Below are 18,947 nucleotides of genomic sequence, written 5' to 3'. Positions count from 1 at the left end.
CTGCAACGGGCAAAACTTAACACCTGTCAGTGGCCCTGATTAATATAGGATAAGTATTAAAGCTGCTATTCCTCCAGCTGGTTAAAGCCTCCATTATGTTGTTTACATTAGGGATAGACCGATTATTATCCGATAAGAGATCAATTTATTTAAAATTTCAGTTAACTTTATAAGAAATGCACTTAAAACAAAGATAAGTGAAAGATAAAACATTTCAGTTCACTTGATTTACTGTAGCAAATTTTGGGGAGCTATTTATTTGTTTTCATTTAACTTTATAAGAAGCTGTTTAATAAACACATGCTTAAATGCATTTAAATGCTATAGTTAAGTGTTGGTGTTCGTATTATTCAAAATGTTGACGCCAATATTTTCACTTTTACTGCAAATGAATATCGGCTCCAAATATCAGGTATCGGCCTCCTTGACTGCTAATTATCGGTATCTGCCCTGAAAAAACATATCGGTCAATCTCTAGTTTACATACATCAAATGGATCCTTTGGAGAAAATGGAGAAAAATGTGTCCGTTTTAAACCATGTGTATTATTATTGTAAAGCACTTTTTAATCAAATGTATTTATTTATTTTATTTATTTAAAAAGGCATAGATTATTATTATTATTAGCATAGATATGTAATCGAGCCCAATAACTATGGCTGTGTTCAGTTCCAGTGAACCATGCATGTACGACAACATGGAGAAAGCTAAAAGGAACGCAGCCATCTTTCATTTGATTTTTCTACAGTTATCAGACAAAATGCTGCTGGAACACAAACATACTGTATTTATATATGAATAACAAAATAAAATCCCACAAACTAAAGTGTGCGGTACCTTCTGAGTGGAGGGAGTGGCTATGGAGATGCCCATCCCACTTCCTGGGAGAACTGACAGCACTTTGTACTGGTTAGTTAGAGGTAAAAAAAAGAAAAAAAGAAAAATGTATTAATACATTATTCAAAAATATCCAAAATACACTACCGTTAAAAAGTTAGGGGTCACCTTTACAATTTGTTTGTGTTTTCCATTAAAAGTCACACTTATGTGTCAAGAGTTGCAAAATGAATAGAAACTATAGTCAATACATTGACAAGATTAGAAATAATGATTTTTTTCAAAATAATAATTTTTGCCCTTTCGTCAAAGAACCAGCAAAACTGTGCTAACATCATTGCACAAGTGTTTTCTAATCATCCATTAGCCTTCTAACGCAATTAGCAAACACAATGTACCATTAGAACACTGGAAATGGGCCTCTATACACCTATGTACATATTCCATTAAAAACCAGACGTTTGCAGCTAGAATAGTCGTTTACCACATTAACAATGTATAGAGTGTATTTCTGATTCATTTAATGTTATGTTTCATTGAAAAAAAGGGCTTTTCCTTCAAAAATAAGGACATTTCTAAGTGACCCCAAACTTTTGAACGGTAGTGTACATCAAATACAACTTCAGCCACCAGCTTTGCATACATTCAATTCATTACTTAATTCGTTTTTTTTTTAGTGTAGAGTAAGAGGGATTTGTACCTTTTGTATGTCAGTGATGTCCACCAGCTTGATAACTTTATTCTTTTTCGAGGAACTGGATCTGGAGCTGGAGCTTTCAAAGCAGAGGTAACTGAGGAGAGAGAGAGAGAGAGAGAGAGAGAGAGAGAGAGAGAGAGAGAGAGAGAGAGAGAGAGAGAGAGAGAGAGAGAGAGAGAACATCTTGAGAAAAACATGGGCCAGCAAAACTGACAACAACCTTAATGGATGTCTCGTCTGTTCAATATCCAAAGAGGTAAAGCGATTTAAAGATCAGAGATATTCTCAGGAGGAGTTCTGTTCTACTTGATCCCCTGTTAACTGACTGACTGACACACACACATGGGAGGAGGGAGTAAGGCAGAGAGGGGATGTGAAGTATCTCTTTATTTCAAAACTCAGTACCACACATGTGCTTAAGTGACTCCATTTCTCCTCCATCTTTAGAAATATAGTCATTTTTTCTCCTCCCCCTTCTGGCACTCATTGATAAAAAACATGTCCGACTTACTTCTCTGTGACGTAAAGCACTCCGTTCCTGATGTAATCTGTGGGCATCTTCCTGTCTCTGTTTATCAGGCAACACCTCCAGCCATTCTCACACACTGACGACACACAGAGAACACAGGACGTTAAAGACTTAATGAAAAGTATACAATAATGATTTTAAGACATTTTTGCTTGTGAACACAGGTGCATAAATGTCCCGCAGTAAGGTTCCTCACCCGCCAGAGGGCGCTCTGACTCCGACAGGTTGAAAATCTCATGAAAGGCTCCCTTCTTGGTGCTGTGGGAGCGACCGGTCTCGTCGTCTCGGCTCACGCCACATGGCACCGCGGAGAGGCTGCTGCGAGAAACCACCGGCTGAACCTGGGAGAGAGAGATGTGGGGCAGAGACGGAGGGGGAAAAGGAAAATGGTAGAAAAACGCACAGGGTGATTAGAGGTGGAAAAAAGGACACACAGGAGAAAGAGGAGGAACAGGAGGGTAAGAACCGTGTGATGATAAGGGAGAGGGAGGAAGAAGATGGAGAGAAATTTAAACTCAAGCATCACAACTCGTGATGTGGCAGCAGCAGCAAATAAAACAAGATGTTCCCAGATCTGTGAGGGACAAGTAGCCACACTGGAAACAGCTCCTTTACTTTCATTTCTGTGCCTCTCTGTGTGCGCTCGTCTCCGCAGCAGCAGGCGTCAGGTGTGACGTGCAAAGCACAGAGTGAGGCCATCATTCACTCTGCAGACACACTGTTAGCTGCAAATACAGCTACAAGGCCAAACACACGTGTTAGTTTGGGAAGATATCAGACTTTAAGTTTGCCAAGTTCGACCAAAACGTACCCTGCTCTATGCATTAATGTTGGAATAATAATAATCAGTTGTGAAAGCTTTACATGAATGGTTACCTTTATATTAAAACTGTTGTTTTAAAGGGGACATATTATATCCTATTTCTCCAAGTTAAACTAGTTCCCTGGTGTCCTAATGAACAGGTCTGTGACATGCTTTGGTCAAAATACCATAAGGATGAAGCACCACAGCAGTTCAATCATCCTGCCAAAACAGCCCTGTTCAGAACACTCCGTTTAGTAGTAGCTATTAAGGTCCACCTTAAAAAAAAGTAAATCAAAACTTAAGGGACAGGAAATGACATCAGCCACAGAGGCTACTGATGCTAACAGCAGTTACTTACGGTCTTACGGGACTTACGGTCTTCTGATACTGTTGCCCTCGCCAGTACTCTTGCATGTTTTACGGACACAACAGAGTCCAGGAATTTTGCGCATTGTGACGTCCCAATGAGTGCAGAAGTCAACATCGCGCGTTTTACCTCCTGTACTTAGACTGAGGAGGACCACAAAAACATGAGCGAGTCATCTTTGTTCACACTTTGCCGACAAAGTGACCTCCAGAGTCCAAAATGTAAGGATTTAAATGATTAAAACGTTGATTTTGTCTAATATGTCCCCTTTAAATGTAAACAAAATGTGCACTTACATTCAAACCACTGTCAAATTGATTCACACAATGTTGATGAAGCCTAAATCAGCTCAAATCAGTGTAGTGGTGTTTTAAATCTAATATAATATGGAGGCAACAGCAACAATGAGCTAGTAAAGCAACATGGCTGCATACAGGTAGTGGACTATGACTGAAAACACCAATATGCACCAACGATAAGTTTCAGAATTAATTTTCAGGGTAAATGCAGGAATCCTGAAGTTAATTTGAATACCCTTTGCAGACTTTTTCAAGACCTTCTCAAAATATCTTTACTTCTTAATATGTCTGATGATTTTGGAGTTTATTTTGTGCGATTTCAGATGCGTAATGTCACGTGTATGCGTGCGGCCCAGAGCCGATGTAGCAGGGCGAGCATGCCTGTGCATCATTGTTTTTAACAAAAGCGGGGAGGAAAATGAAGACATTCATGAATACTTTTTGCAGTCAAACTCTATGGACAAAATTGAATACCTCATGAAATCGTGATTAAGACTTTTTAATCCAAATGTTTCCCAAAATTGATTTATCAAGACCCCGTGGACACCCCGTATTACTGCCCAAAAATTGGGTTGTTTGATGGAATAAATGCTACTTGTACCCAGCCGCCCCTGCATTGCTGCTGTATACACACAAACGCTCCCTCAGTCAGGTACGATAGTATTGCACGTTTTCAAATCAAGGTATACAAGTAATGTTACATTCTGTTCAAAAAAGCCCAGAACAGAGGATAATAACATAAATCACCAAAAGATACTGCAGCTTTAAAAGGATGGAAGGAAAATAAACATATAACATAAACCCACAACATATAAAAGTTCTAAAAAGCAACTACATTAGAGGAATAATTACTGCACATGATAGGGAACAGGAAAGTCTTCATCATCTAATCAAGGTGCTAGTCTATGTGCATGTGAACACACTCCTACTTCTCAAGAGGCGTCTATGTCAACGGATCAAAAATGTCACTGTCATAGTTGTGATATTGTAAGAGATATTACAGTTAAAAAAAATACATGGTGTTATAGGTTACTGTGACATTTTGATCCATTCTGTTTCCAATCACTTACAGCCAAGGTGTGTCAGACATCACACACTCTCACACACATAAACACACACGCTTTGAGGTGACCTGAGTGCACACCCACACACAGCAGAGGAGTCAAACAGGGACACACACTCACACACACACACACACACAGTCCCTACCTTCTCAATGCCAGAGAGCTGAGAGAGAGAAACAACAGAGTTTACCTGCAACTGAGGCCACAGCATATAGACATATACACACACACAAACACACACACATTCAAACCAACACAAAAGACACTGTGGGACATTCACATAGCCAGAATAGACAATGAAGAGCTGGGGTTTTCATGTATTATTGGCAGGAGTTTTAATACTTTATTGACCTTTTCTCCCTTTGTCTCTGGTCAGTGGCAGGAGGAGGTTGACTGGCACTTCATAAAAGGTCGAATCTGACCTGCAGCAGTCATCTCATAAACTATTCCACCACCTCAGCATAACGTATTGTCATTGTACATCTAACACATGACCTTCTATCTTGTGTTCAATGACAATTTAGCACCAGTACTGAGATTATCCTCATAGATAAACTACTTCATTGTAAAAGTAGACAGATTACTATTTAATAATTGGCTGATTATTGATGAGTTTGCACATTTTTGTTCTCGCAAACTTGATAAATGTTGTAAAGTGTGTTAAAACTTATTTTGTATCCATAAGTTTAGCTTTTGTTGAGCAGTTTTATGTATTTAATACATATACTCGGGATGCAAGATATTATTATTATCAGATAATGGATATTGGCTGATATGACTTTTGACTAAAACTGTAGGCAGAATAGGCTAATCAACTATTATTTATTCATATTTATTTATTTTGTACAATAAAATAAATTCATAGTCATTAGCATTAGCGTAGGGCTAACGTAATACAAACACTTTGCAACCTCATTAGGCACAACGCAAATGTTTTCATTTACCATATGCATTAGCGTAGCTTGCTGTTTTGTGACCAACAGCCACAGCTAGCTAGGCTAATGCTAATCGAAAATGAAAACATTTGCATTGTGTCTAATGAGGTTGCACAGTGTTTGTATTATGTTAGCCTTGATGTTCCTTATCATGCATTAGCATGATAGGAACTATAGGAATACATACTTCCTACGGGCACTGCGCTTGTTATGCTAATTTCACTACAGAAGAAACTTAATGACCTCTGCAGTTGGACACAGGGAAAGTTGCATATGTATATGTATATGTATATGTATATGTATATGTATATGTATATGTATATTTCAGAGACAATAAACATTAACTCAATTAGTATATATTTCAATTAAGCAATTTAGTCAATTATCATTACTACACTTTCGGATTTTATCAGGTGGAGGAGAAAAAGAGACTCTCAATGACTGCTTATGATAAGAATAATGCATTTTATTTAGAAAGTGCTTGCGCCTCTGGGCTCAGTAAAGCTGCTCTTAAAGCTGCTAAAGTTGTATGACGCAAACGTAAAGCCACTATAGGTGAAAGTCTCCAGGTTCTTAGGTTGGCAATAGAAACAATTTAAGCACAGTTTTAGAATGGAAGACATACTCCACAAATGTCATCTAAGAAGCTGTGAGAAGAGGCCGTTAAATTCGGTGATAAGGAACGCGTTTATATGTTTGCGTTTTGACTCCCTTACCCGCCGCGAAACTGTAGCATTGGTCCTCTCTTTGAGCTGCGGGTCGGTGGGAAGGCTATTCCACACGATGTAAGGCGTGTCGTACTTGTCGCGCAGCTTCGGACAGCTCTTAAAGACGAAGTCTATGATGAAGAACTTGATGCCAGCGTACAGGCCTGGAGAGAGGACAAACAGAAAAGGATGAAAATAAAAACAGGCTTCGATTGGAAATCTTGTCAAGAAATGTTGCCGTCTTTCAGAGTTTCTTTTAAACATTTCCCAGTTCAAAGTCGTTGGCTTTATGTAACCTTCACATCATTTAAATATTTTACATAAAGTCCTCTTCAATATCTTTCACAGTTCTCATTACTGGCTCCATTAATATAGCCAGTGTTGAAAAGTCTTTAATAATAAATATTATCCTCCAGTTACACTGGACAGATTTCTGCAGGACAGGACTAATGGGCACAAAATCCAACGTTATCACCTGTAAACACTGATGGTTACCACACAGCAAAACACATGATTATCAAACTAAATTTCCAGCTGTTTCACTGGAATACTGCACTTTGGGCTGCAAAGATTATTGGATTAATCGATTATTAAATGAATCATCAACTACTTTGATCATCGATTATTTGGTTTGAGTGTTTTTTCAACAATTAAAACAAGCTTTCTAATTTTTCAGCTTCTTAAATGTCAATATTTTCTGGTTTATTTGCTCCAGATTACAAAGAAAACATTGAAACTAAATAATTTTGGATGGTGGACAAAATAAGACATGAATAGATTCATCATAGATAGTAATCTATAGATGTCAATAGATGTAAATATCATTATTTCCAGGTTTGGGAAACACAGATCAACATGTTTTCAATATTTTTTGACAGTTTACAGACCAAACAAGTACTGGGTTAATTAAGAAAATAATCAACAGATTAATGGCTTATGAAAATACTCGCAGCCCTAGTTGCGCTGGCTCCAGATATCACATCTTCACCAATTTTACCTCGTCATTCAATTTCATTCAAGTCAAAATGAGAGTAGCTCATGCTCGCATTAGAAGTGACACCTTCGTTTAGCTCACAGAACAAATATAGCTATTGTGTCAACTATTTTTTTTGTTTCTTAGAAACATTGCACCTTGAAAGAGGCTTTGTTTAGATGTGTGAAAACACTTAAACTAAAATGATCACACAGGCACGTCAGCAGCCTGCAGAGCGAGAACACTTACACAAGCGCTGCATGAATGTATTTTTTTGTGATGGCATTAGTGAAGTACTTGTGCATTCTTCAGTAGGCGAGTTTTAGAGGGATAAAGAAGCTTTATTTGTGTGTGTGTGTGTATTGGTGTGTGTGTTCCAGGTATGACTCATGTTGTGGGGACGTAAATCTGTTTACAGTCACCTTATGTGGAACATAATGCAAATACATTTTAAAGTGAAGACGCGTTGTACGGTAATGGATGAGGTTCGGGTTATGGTTTGCAGGAAAAGAATTTCAATGTTCTCTGAAGTCATGGAAACCACTGTGAGTGCGATTGCTGTGCATTCAGACCAACTCTTTTCATGCTGCAGCCTTCTCTTCCCTACAATCTTTTAAATTCAAATTCCACCTCGTCAACACAGCCTTGGAACATTTTATGCTTTAAAAAAAGGGAAAAAAATATTTAAAAAAAACCCAACAACCTTGAAGTTAACACCCAGTTCGTAGTTAGGAGGAACTTAATTAAACCTTTTCTTTTTTTTCTGAGTTCTTTTCAGCACATTCTTTAAAACTCTGTCTGGGTTTGATGACAGGTCACTCCAGAGATGTAAGTGTTAGTTAGTCCTGTGTTATTGTGTCATCTTATGGCGTTTTTTCCACTAAAAACTGCCTATTTTCAGTGTACTGAATCATTAGAATCAGTTAATTAAAAACACTTGTTCATAGAATCATTTAGAACTTCCTGCATGGGCGAAGCACAGACGCCGTCTGACACCGTTAATTGAGCTGTTAAATGATGAGATTTTAGACATTTCCTTGCTGGAGATTAACATACATTGTTAAAGGTCCCATATTATATCCTATTTCTTCAAGTTAAACTAGTTCCCTGGTGTCGGAATGAACAGGAAATGATATCAGCCACAGAGGCTACTGGGAGCTAACAGCAGTTAGCATTTGGAAAAGTGATCATATTCAGGCACTACAGGCACATTGCTGTCATATATAACATGTTTCCACTGGACAGATAAATCCTCTGAGGCTGGAAGTTTGCTTAGGACTCTGTGCTGCACTGTGGAGCCAAGAATATTGGATACTGTTGCCCTCGCCAGCACTCTTGCGTGTTTTACGGACAAAGAGGAAGTCAACGTTGAATGTTTTATCTGCTGTACTTAGACTGAGGAGGACCACAAAAACATGAGTGAGTCATCTTTTTTCACACTTTGCCGACTGGTATGGCCTCCAGAGTCCCAAATATAAGGATCTAAATGATTCAAAGGTTGATTTTGCAGATGTCGATCCAGAGTGTTACAGAAAATAATGTAATATAATAATGTAAAATAATAAAAAAATAGAATGACATACGATCAGACACATTTAAAAACATCAATAGTAACAGATGGCCTGATGTGGGATGGCTGACAGTTCCAGAAGTTTGGTGCAGCAACAGAAAACCTTCCTTTCATAAACAAGCGATGAAGACCATGGGGCTCTCACCTTTTCAAAAACATTAATTAAGCTCCAACAAACCCATAATGACCTGTAATTAATTTGAACAATAATGACATATGTAAACGAATACTTCATCATTATGGTAAATCTCTCACCTATCATGAAACCCATCAATTTGTATGGCAGGACACAGGAGGAGATGAAAGCCACCCACAGGCAGATGTAAAGTTTCCGAGTGCTCTCTGGCTGCACCCACATGAACAGACTGACAGACAAATAAACCACACAGAAAAAGAGTTACTCATGTCATTTTATATGCACCGTTTTTCAATTCTGAAAGTTTTTTTTTTTTTTTTTTAAAGGCTTACTTCTTTATCTTCTCCAAAACATCCGCCATTTTACCAAAAAGGTTCTGTGAAAAAGAGAGTTGAATTAACCAGTAATACTATGGAATTCTATATTATATACTGTATGGGATTATAACCTGTGGTGTACCTGCGCCTTTTGTGCAACGTCAAGTACAAGCTGAAACTTTTCAGACACGGTCAAGTCTTCCTTTGGAGGCTCCTGCATAAATAATGAAAGACATATTGACCTCCACTGGTGTGGCGAGTGTTTATTTTGACAGACAGGAGAGAAGAAGGTCGTCTTACCATGGGTTCAGAGACTTCAGGCACGATGCTCCACTGGATCCTCCAACCTCTGCAAAAACACAGAAAAATGTAAACACTGTACATTTTTATCAGGTGTTTGGTTTATCCAAAATATCAATGCTGTGTATGTAGTGTGCATCTGTTCAGTAGTAGCACAGCTGTAGCTTTACTTATTAAATACAAGGTCTTATTCGATAGAACATGCAGTAATTGATCCAATTTAAAGCCAATACAGCAGTTTAGTAACTATATAACACACACTCAGGCATAGCCACTTCTCCACTGTTTTTACCTGGCAATGAGGTAATTTAAGGACAAGCGCAGGATAGCCAGGAAGAGGAACATGGGAATGGCCCAGCCGTGCCAAGCAGCATTCATATAGATCTGCAGGCAAAAGAAAAGCACACAGTATACAACCAGTTTAACATCTATCACATGTTAAATTGCACGTGTAGAACATAAATAATAGTGATTTGAGCAATTCCGGCAAATAAAAGTTCATAACATCATAATGTATTATCAAACTTAAGTAGGAAAAGTGTGCACTCACAATGAAGGCAATAGCTGAGGTGTAGACGGAGTGCCAATTCGATAAGGCGGAGAGATTCCTTAAGAAGTTGGTGACAGGTCTGGCTCCTCGCTCTGAAACGAGGATAGTGAGACATATTTAAAATAAGTTCAACAACACTCCATGGATTATAAATATTGAGTTCAATGTATGTGTGTTTCCAAATGTTTTAATTCTACACGTATTGATGTGCAAAGACAATATTGTTATTATGCGTTTTTCTATGTGGTCTGTGTTGTTTTTTTTTCCAATACTCACTGAGTCGCCTCATATTTTCTGTTAACCTGGATGGAAAAAAAAAGTGAAGGTCAGAACACATGTAGGTTGCTTCCGTGTAAATTGACGCACACGCAAACAAAAAGCTTCTTAAGGTGTGAACGGAGATGGTGACACTTTGGCCTTTTCTGATATGACTCACTCACTGGTTTAGAAGAGGAAGGAAACAATCGACGCAGAATAAGTGAGAGGAGTTTCTTACTTGTCAAAATGTAAAAACAACTGTTTAAGATAGCAATACATAATTTTAAGAAGTGTAAGAAACATGATTCTAATCTTTAAAGGAGACATATTATGCAAAATCAACTTTTTAATCATTTTAATACTTATATATATATATATATATATATATATATATATATATATATATATATATATATATATATTTGGGACTCTGGAGGCAAAGTGTGAAAAAAGATGATTTTTGTGGTCCGTCTCAGTCTAAGTACAGGAGATAAAACATGCGGTGTTGACTTCTGAACTTAGTCTGACGTCAGACTCATACATTCTTGGAATTGTTGTCTCATGGGGCTCCGCTTTGTCCCTAAAAAATGCGAGAATGCAGTCGAGGGCAACAGCATCTGAAAACCGGAAGTGTTCTATTCTTGGCTGCACAGTGCAGCACAGAGTTCTACACAAACTTCCAGCCTCAGAGGATTTACGTGTCCAGTGGATACATGTTATATATGATGGCAATGTGCCAGCTAGAGTCGGCAAATGATGGCTTTTCCAAATGCTAAATGCTGTTAGCAGCTGGAGCCCCAGTGACGCCGACATAGTTTCCTGTGTCTCATTTGCATTTAAAGAGACAGGCGCTAAATACCGAGTGTTCTGAACAGGGCTGTTTTGGCAGAGTGATTGAACTGCTGTGGTGCTTCATCCTTATGGTATTTTGACCAAAGCATGTCACAGACATATTCATTAGGACACCAGGGAAATAGGTTAACTTGGAGAAATAGGGTATAACATGAGTCCTTTTAAGTAATAGCAATAGACATACGAATACTGTGACACAGTCTAAGATGGCAGGTTAATGAATCGGGGTAGACGCTTCTTTCCAGTCTCACCTTTTTGCACTTAGCGGCTCCTCCGTCTCCACAGTGCTTTCCTCCGGCTGGAAGCGGAAGTCCTCGATGTAAACCCCAAAGCGCTCGTACAGCCACTTCTGCAGCCGCGAACTCCACACCTCCTTCTGCTGCTTGTCTGCTGAACACATGTTCCATTACGTTAATGTGTTTGTTTGCAGAAACTTCTCGGGCAGACAATACATTTGAGGAGCTTTGTAAATGAAACTTTTCCAATACTTTCCAATTAGAGGCTTATGTTGAGGCAAGACCTTGACCTGCCACTACCATTAGCTATATTGTAAAAGAGAAATCATGCATGTCAAACCTTAAATCTGACCTCTTGTGGTGGTTGGTGATTTGCCTGGGACGTGCAGCTTTGGCACCAGTCTCTCTCATTTGTGACCAACTTACAGAATTTTACACTAGCAAGTAGAGCAGCAACTAACGATTATTTTAGTATTTTCTCGATTAATCGTTTGGTCTATAAAATGTCAGAAAATGTTAAAAAACGCTGTTCAGTGTTTGTCAAACCTGGAAATGACGATGTTCTCGAATGTCTTGTTTTGTCCACAAAACAAAATGACTCAGTTTTAATAATTTGTTTGTTATGTGGTGCAAATAAACAAAGAAAATATTCACATTTTAGACGCTAAAACATTCAGAAATCTTGTTTTAATCACGAAAAAAGCTTCAAACTGATTAATCAATTATCAAAATAATTGATGATTAATTTAGTAATCAATTATTAATTGATTAATTGTTTCAGCTCTTCTAGCAAGCATCAAAAACATGGTTGTAAGTGACTGTCTACCTCAAACTTTTTAGGTTAGATTAGGTTGTCATCAATGCATCAAAATTGAACAAAAAGACGACCAGTTCAAATTATAATGACGTCCAAGTTAAATACATGTACAACAGGAAATCTTGTCCTGAAGAGTGACCAATCAATCGTAACTTAAGTGCAAGTGACTGTGAATGCAAATTATTTTCCACTCTGTGTTGTTTGTGTGGATTAAAAGACACACGCACAGCCACGTGAAATCCATTCCGAAAAACACTGACAACCCCACACTAGTTAAAGCTCGGGCATGTCTGCCCTGGATAGAGTGATCTACAATCATAACCCATTTTCCAAAATTAGCCACTCCGTCTCTCTTCTGCTTTTCTCTCACTGACGCACACACACACACACACATCACTGAAAGCCATTTCCTGACCAAAACTGCTTAGCCCCAAAATAGACCAAAAACACACTGCGACTAATAATGACAATGCTGACCTATAAAGGGAACTGCAATTAACAGTTTTTTGGTGCATTAACACAGTGTGTTGACATGAGTGCTCTTGCTCCAACAAAGTGTCTACTTGAAATGACCGTGTGTGTCTGTTCTAATGAACATTATACGCCGCTTCATGCCCGAGAATAACCCAAGAACACATCCGACACACTCTGTTCCCATCAAACACTCCACCGCACACATCCTACATCCTCATCTCCTGTCCGTGCGTGTCCACACGCACGCACGCACTCACTCCCGCCCGCCCGCCCACACACACACACACACACTCACTCACACTCACACACACACTCTGAAGACGTCGTCCTTCCTTCCCTACTCATTTCCTGTCTGTGCCCCCTGGACACCCACTCATTCAACTTCTTTCTCCAGATCCTCACCTGTTCCATTGCTGGAGGGTGACTGCTGCTTTCGGGGAGGCTGTGGTGGAGAGTCCTCCAGTCTGAGAGAGAGAAAGAGAGAAGATTTGTCACATGTCAGTCTCACTTCTCTATAGTCTTTCAGGAAGTTCACATGTAAAAAGTGTGTAGAGCCAACTGCATTTCATTGTCCCAAGGAGTTAGACAGAGGCTCATGCAGAGCAACGAGAACGATGGGAAAACAATTTCAGACTCCATCTGCTTTCACAAACCAACGTGGTGATAAGTCTGTCAGTTAATTACCATTAATGTTTTATTAAAAAGGAACAGATGCACAACGCACAGTACACTGCAATATCACAGCCTTAGCTACTAATTTCCAACACCTGTGCTTAGATGGAACGACGCAGACAATACTTCAAACTTAATCATTGACTTTTTGAAAAATAAAAAAGTAGTAAGACTTGCCAACATGCACATACATTAGAGATACCGTATTTTCCAGACTATATATATATATAGTTCGGCTGGCTATGCGACCTATATTTAGAAGTGACTTGTAAATCAAAAATATACACTATGTCATCTATGACCATAACAGGGCACCGTCCGCATTTTGTGACAATTGAGCGCTGGTACTGCATCACCGAAAAAATTACACAAATAAATCGTAAAGATGCAGATAAAATGGCACCAAAAAAGAAAAAGCTATATATATATATATATATATACATATATATATACACATGTATAAAAAACTGCATATTATAAATTATTTTGACAGATGCGACTAATTTTCTGGTGCAACATATAGGAGGAGTTTCAAATTCATACCATAAATCTGATTGAAGTACAAAAAGAGCATCAGACCTTCTGAAGTAATAACAAAATGGCCAGCAGAGAGTCGTTGCACGCTTTTGGTTCATCATGAAAAAGAAAAAGACAGTGACGATAATGTTGTTTCGCTGTGAAAACATAAGATACAAGGAAGCTAACCAGTGTGCGAAATACCCATTAATAATCAGGGGTCCCAACTCCCATTTATTGCACAATACTCTTTCACCACCCCAGGTGCCACCCTGCAGTATTGGATATATTCCCTGTCAGATGTGGGCTTGTGTGGGCCTTTTCCACAGCGCCATTTGGAAAGCAATTAATTAAAACCTTAATAATACACAATTAGAGATAAAATAATTGACATTTTGTCTGGTTATAAAGGATAAGAAAGCATGCAAAGTGTATTATGTATGTAGCTCATATATGTAAAACTGAAATTACACAAATCTTTAGGAAAAAAACATGCTTTCCAGTTACACTGTAACATGTTTAGATCCCCCTCAAATTTTGCATTTGAGGCTTTCAGGGGGTCTTGAATGTTAATCAGGGGGGTCTAACTCCCCCAGACCCCCCTGTATTTCGCACGGTGACGCTATCCCATCTACATGTGCGAACAAACACAGTGTGTAGAAGGATTTCTGGTAAAGTACACAACAAATCTGCGGACTCAGCCGTTAGCTTAGCGGTCAGCTGTGCCAGAGTGACACGGCATCAGAGGCAATATATATTGAAACACAATACAACATGTCATGTAATATTGTGTTTCAAGCTTTCAAACTTCTTATTATCATTCTTCATTACTTAGAACATTTTATTGTTCATCATTCGACTATGACGAGACAAAAACCTCTTTAAGAATTGAACTGATTTTGTTCCTGGTGAATCTGATCACTTTGCGGTCTTGTTCTGCTTAGATAACAGTGACGCAAGGAATAAATAAATGTTTGATGCCTGCTACCTTTACGTGCATTTCTCTAGCTGGTAACTGCTGACTGAGGATTATGTGAGGAAAGCTTCCCCTGGTCACGATATGTTAGTTCCCTTTCTAAAAAAAAAAATCCTGAGCTGTCTCTGACACTGTGGAGGCTGCATTTCTATGCTGGTCATCACTTGGAGAGTGCTGACGGAATTTCCCATTGGCAGCCACAGATACATCATCTGATCACAAACACACACACACACATACACACATAGATTAAGGGTAGCTCGGCTGGTGTTAAGAGATGCAGGATTTACCTGACACCAGCATCGCCTTAGTGTCACAGTGTGCAGTTCAGCACACACACACACACACACACACAGACACACACACGTGACTTGTTTTTTCTTTTCCATCTCGTTCTAAACACACACAGACACAAATGTACACGCATTAACACACACACCCACACACTCACAAACACACCCCCTTGAGGAATTCCCTGCCTGCTAAGATATTGGCCTCTATTTATAGCAGAGACCTTGGGACCGCTGGGCAAACACACACACCCCCATGACCTATGATAAACTCTGCTGAGATGAAATGTTACAGGGTGCAATGTCAAAATTTCCTGTCTCTCTCCGGTTATTACTTCCCATATTGCACATTTTCTGGGCCTCTCATCCTTTCTCCTTTACCCACGTCACTGAACACTCTGTCGTTCCTGTTATACCTGGTCTTGAGCACCTCGTTCATCTTCTGCTCCAGGTCTATCCTCTTGCTTCGTTCCCTCTCCAGCTCCTGTCGCAAGGAGTCCACATTGGTCTCTTCTCGAAGCTTCCTCAGCTCCTCCTCTGGAGAAGACAAGAAAAATAGTGTCAAGGAAAGGAATATATACATATATACAGTATATGTGGAACATTTAATTCACTGTTTGCATTTTTTAGCATTGCATTATTTAGTTATGTACGTAACTAAATAATGGGGAAATAAATTAGGAAGTGGAACTAAATCTGGAGTTGAACTGCAGTAGCCACTTCTGAAGAACAGCCTCTCCATTTATGTCGTCCATCTGTCTCCTCCACCCTCACCTATCCTCCATTCTTCTTCCTTGTCAATCAGCTTCTAGCATTTAAGTGCTATCAGGTGACATGGCTTTGTAAGCCTGGGGTGCAACATCAGCAGGGTTCCCTCTCAATCTATTGTCCCGACTAAGGGGACACATAAATATTAGAGAAGGGGAGTCAATAAAAGTGAGCACATGTGCATAAGAATAAATAAATTAATACCCTCTTCTATTTAAGTGCATAAAATAACAACTTCTCACATCCTCAATTTCAGAAATTGTATAGTATGTAGGATTTATATAACAACACAAGCAGCATTGACTGGACCGGTTAAAACCTAATTTTTCCACCTGACAGTAACAAAATGGATAAGAGCAGAGCCGTGTTTCCCTTGCTAATGGAAATCTATATTACCTAGTCCCCCGTCTTCTTTTTCCTAATCCTCATTTTATCACACAGACAGCAGGGGATTTATATTATGAGAATTTAGCCATCAGATTTGTCTTCTACATCACCTTATCTTATCTAACATAGTGTATCTCTTCACATTAACACTAATGAAACATTTACGGCAGCATCTCCTGCAGCTACAGGTGAGCTCAGAAACACCGGATCGCCATGTTCGACTTAATGTACTTGCTTAGTCGCTGCTTTTACATTGGTAGTTCACAAAAGCAGCAATTTGATCCTTCTTTTGAAAACCTTGTGCATCATGGCATGAAGGTCTTCTGTTTTCTCTATGTAATATGACTCATCTCATTCAGACCTCCATCTACACAGTTTGCCCATAACTCCATTTCTTTCTCTTCCCCTGTCTACCAAATATAAGAATGTTGTAAAGATACAGTATGTATGTATGGAAAAAGCATGTGAGAGTGAGTCTGTGAGTCTGTGTGTGGGCAAAGGGAACTAGAGATTGGCCAAAAGTTGCTATGGACTAAGCGGCTTAACTGCTGGCTTTGTTGCCCTGTGCCAGGACAAGCCATGACCAACTCTAAACCTTTTACACAAGGGGGAAACAACAACAGCAATTCACCACGTGTGGTCACTGGTGTAGAAGATAAACACTGCACTCAATGCAGATCTTGACAGTAATGTCACTCAAAACACACACAAAAAATATGCACAATATGGACTATAGTGCTTCAGTGGCACATTCTCAGGCAGTTTTCTTTGCGTTCTATTGGTGCAGCCTGCATTTTCGCTACCTTCATTTAAGCCAAAGCTCTGCTATAGTCACTAATATTTATTAAATATCTTGTGTTAAAACAGCTGACAAATGCTGGAAACAGGCTTTTAGCGTGTTTTTTTTAGAGGGTGTCCCCCCCTTGCCCTCCGGAACTCCCCCTTTGCCCTTTTTTTGTGCGCAGTGGGCTCTCTGTATCCAACACAGAATGGATCATTTCTCTTTGCGCAGTTTCATCCCCACATCTATATATGACATATACATAATGATGTTTATGACGTGGATCGAGTACAGTCGCGATGAAATACAGGGGATCCGAGTAGATCTTAGTAAAACTTGTTGACAGATTCTGAAGAGCACACTTTTTATTGTTTTCACTCCGTGGTCTTAATCTTTGTGTAGAAGATGCTTTAGCGCTGTTGTTAAGGGAATAACCAATGCATCAGATGAGCTGATCTCTTTAGTTAACTGCTCAAAGAGAGAGAGAGAAGAGGTCTGTCGCGGGGACCTCATAATCTGTGCTGCAGCCAAGTTTCGCTTTTACACAAAGAGACGTTCCAGCATTTAATAGGTGCTGTGCATGTGCTCCACCATGTCCTCACATGTTGTTGGAATTGTTTTGTTGGTGTTCCAAACTGATCTTGGACAGACTAAGCGGGTATAGACAGGTGCGTGCTGGCCGCAAAAACTGCGGCGAGGACATGTTGCTGAGTCTTCTAATATTTTCACATAATATCGGCTCCAAATATCAGTTATCAGCCTCCTTGACTACTAATAATCGGTATCGGTATCAGCCCTGAAAAAACCTATCGCTAATAAAAACTGTCAGAGGAGCTCATCTTTAAAAATTGCATCTTTCACATTAAAGATAATCATCATGTAAAAATGTATTAATTTTGATTAGTGCAGGTTTTGAGTTTCTGTTAAATGTTGGTAGATCACAAATACTTTAAATCCAACGTATGACACTCATATATTCAGCCACCCACAGTGCTGCAGTATAGGCCAGACTGTGCTCATCCCTTCAAGCCCCAGTTCATGTTCGCCTTTTTAGCCTCTTTGATCTCGTCTTACTGTCCCCCTTTTCCTCAGTTTCCCGTCGCCATAAGTGGGTCACTCACATCCTTGTGTTATTATTTATCTATGTATAGGTTCCCCGCCCTTTTCCTCTTAATAGTTCCTTCCTAACACCAGAAAAAAACATCTCATTCCAAGATTCCTTAGTAGTGTTTAGCTCCAGCCTAGATACAGCGCAGCAGGACACAATATACTGTACCATGTGTGTCCGATGGAAAGAGATAGAGTATAATTGTTTTCCTATTCTACAGAGGCCATTTTACATCACATAGCCTATTAATAATACTGCCATCACACCCGCTCTGCTTCTGTATTGTGCATTCACAAAGTTGCACTGCAGAAACTGTTCTATTCAATTTTTTATGGGGTTTTAATAGGGATAAATTAGCTGTTTTACATCCATCCATCTACACTAAACAACCCACAATGAAAACATACAGCATGTCTTTAAAAAACGTCCGTCTGGAGTCCATCTGTGGTTAAATCAATAGACTAGACATGACTTGAAAAGACACAGTCCGTCTATATAAAGTGTTACAGCGGACAATGCAAATCAAATAAATGTCAATACAGCTCAGACGGGATTCTTTGAGCACAGATTTTTAATTGCGACATATTTCAAACTCAAAGTTTCAATGTAGATTACATCAGAATTACATGAAAATCACGCACCCCTTTGATAATGTTGGAAAACTAATGTTGGAACAGCTGACATCCAGTCATACGCGACCTGTTTTTATCTCTCAGATTTAAAGTG

General features: G+C 39.1%; 1 protein-coding gene across 6 annotated transcripts in view; it reads right to left on the bottom strand.

Moving 5' to 3' along the window:
- The window catches only part of gramd4a (GRAM domain containing 4a), a 48,337-nt gene that overhangs the window by 4,366 nt on the left and 25,024 nt on the right, over positions 1 to 18,947 (bottom strand). For 3 of the 6 annotated variants that reach the window (XM_083906659.1, XM_083906663.1, XM_083906664.1), the window contains 16 exons: positions 15,594 to 15,714; positions 13,126 to 13,187; positions 11,448 to 11,586; positions 10,363 to 10,388; positions 10,087 to 10,178; positions 9,829 to 9,920; positions 9,537 to 9,585; positions 9,379 to 9,450; positions 9,252 to 9,295; positions 9,039 to 9,148; positions 6,250 to 6,404; positions 4,744 to 4,761; positions 2,260 to 2,404; positions 2,046 to 2,139; positions 1,538 to 1,628; positions 838 to 906 (listed from right to left, as the gene is read on the bottom strand). In XM_083906659.1, the coding sequence (XP_083762785.1) occupies positions 838 to 906; positions 1,538 to 1,628; positions 2,046 to 2,139; positions 2,260 to 2,404; positions 4,744 to 4,761; positions 6,250 to 6,404; positions 9,039 to 9,148; positions 9,252 to 9,295; positions 9,379 to 9,450; positions 9,537 to 9,585; positions 9,829 to 9,920; positions 10,087 to 10,178; positions 10,363 to 10,388; positions 11,448 to 11,586; positions 13,126 to 13,187; positions 15,594 to 15,714 (1,379 nt within the window). The remainder of the gene's footprint in view (positions 1 to 837; positions 907 to 1,537; positions 1,629 to 2,045; positions 2,140 to 2,259; positions 2,405 to 4,743; positions 4,762 to 6,249; positions 6,405 to 9,038; positions 9,149 to 9,251; positions 9,296 to 9,378; positions 9,451 to 9,536; positions 9,586 to 9,828; positions 9,921 to 10,086; positions 10,179 to 10,362; positions 10,389 to 11,447; positions 11,587 to 13,125; positions 13,188 to 15,593; positions 15,715 to 18,947) is intronic. The other 3 variants (XM_083906660.1, XM_083906661.1, XM_083906662.1) reach the window with 3 other exon arrangements.

This window comes from Microchirus variegatus (genome assembly GCF_963457635.1).
Source record: "Microchirus variegatus genome assembly, chromosome: 20".
In the NCBI taxonomy this organism is placed as follows: Eukaryota; Metazoa; Chordata; class Actinopteri; order Pleuronectiformes; family Soleidae; genus Microchirus; species Microchirus variegatus.
This window is presented reverse-complemented; position numbering and strand designations above follow the sequence as displayed.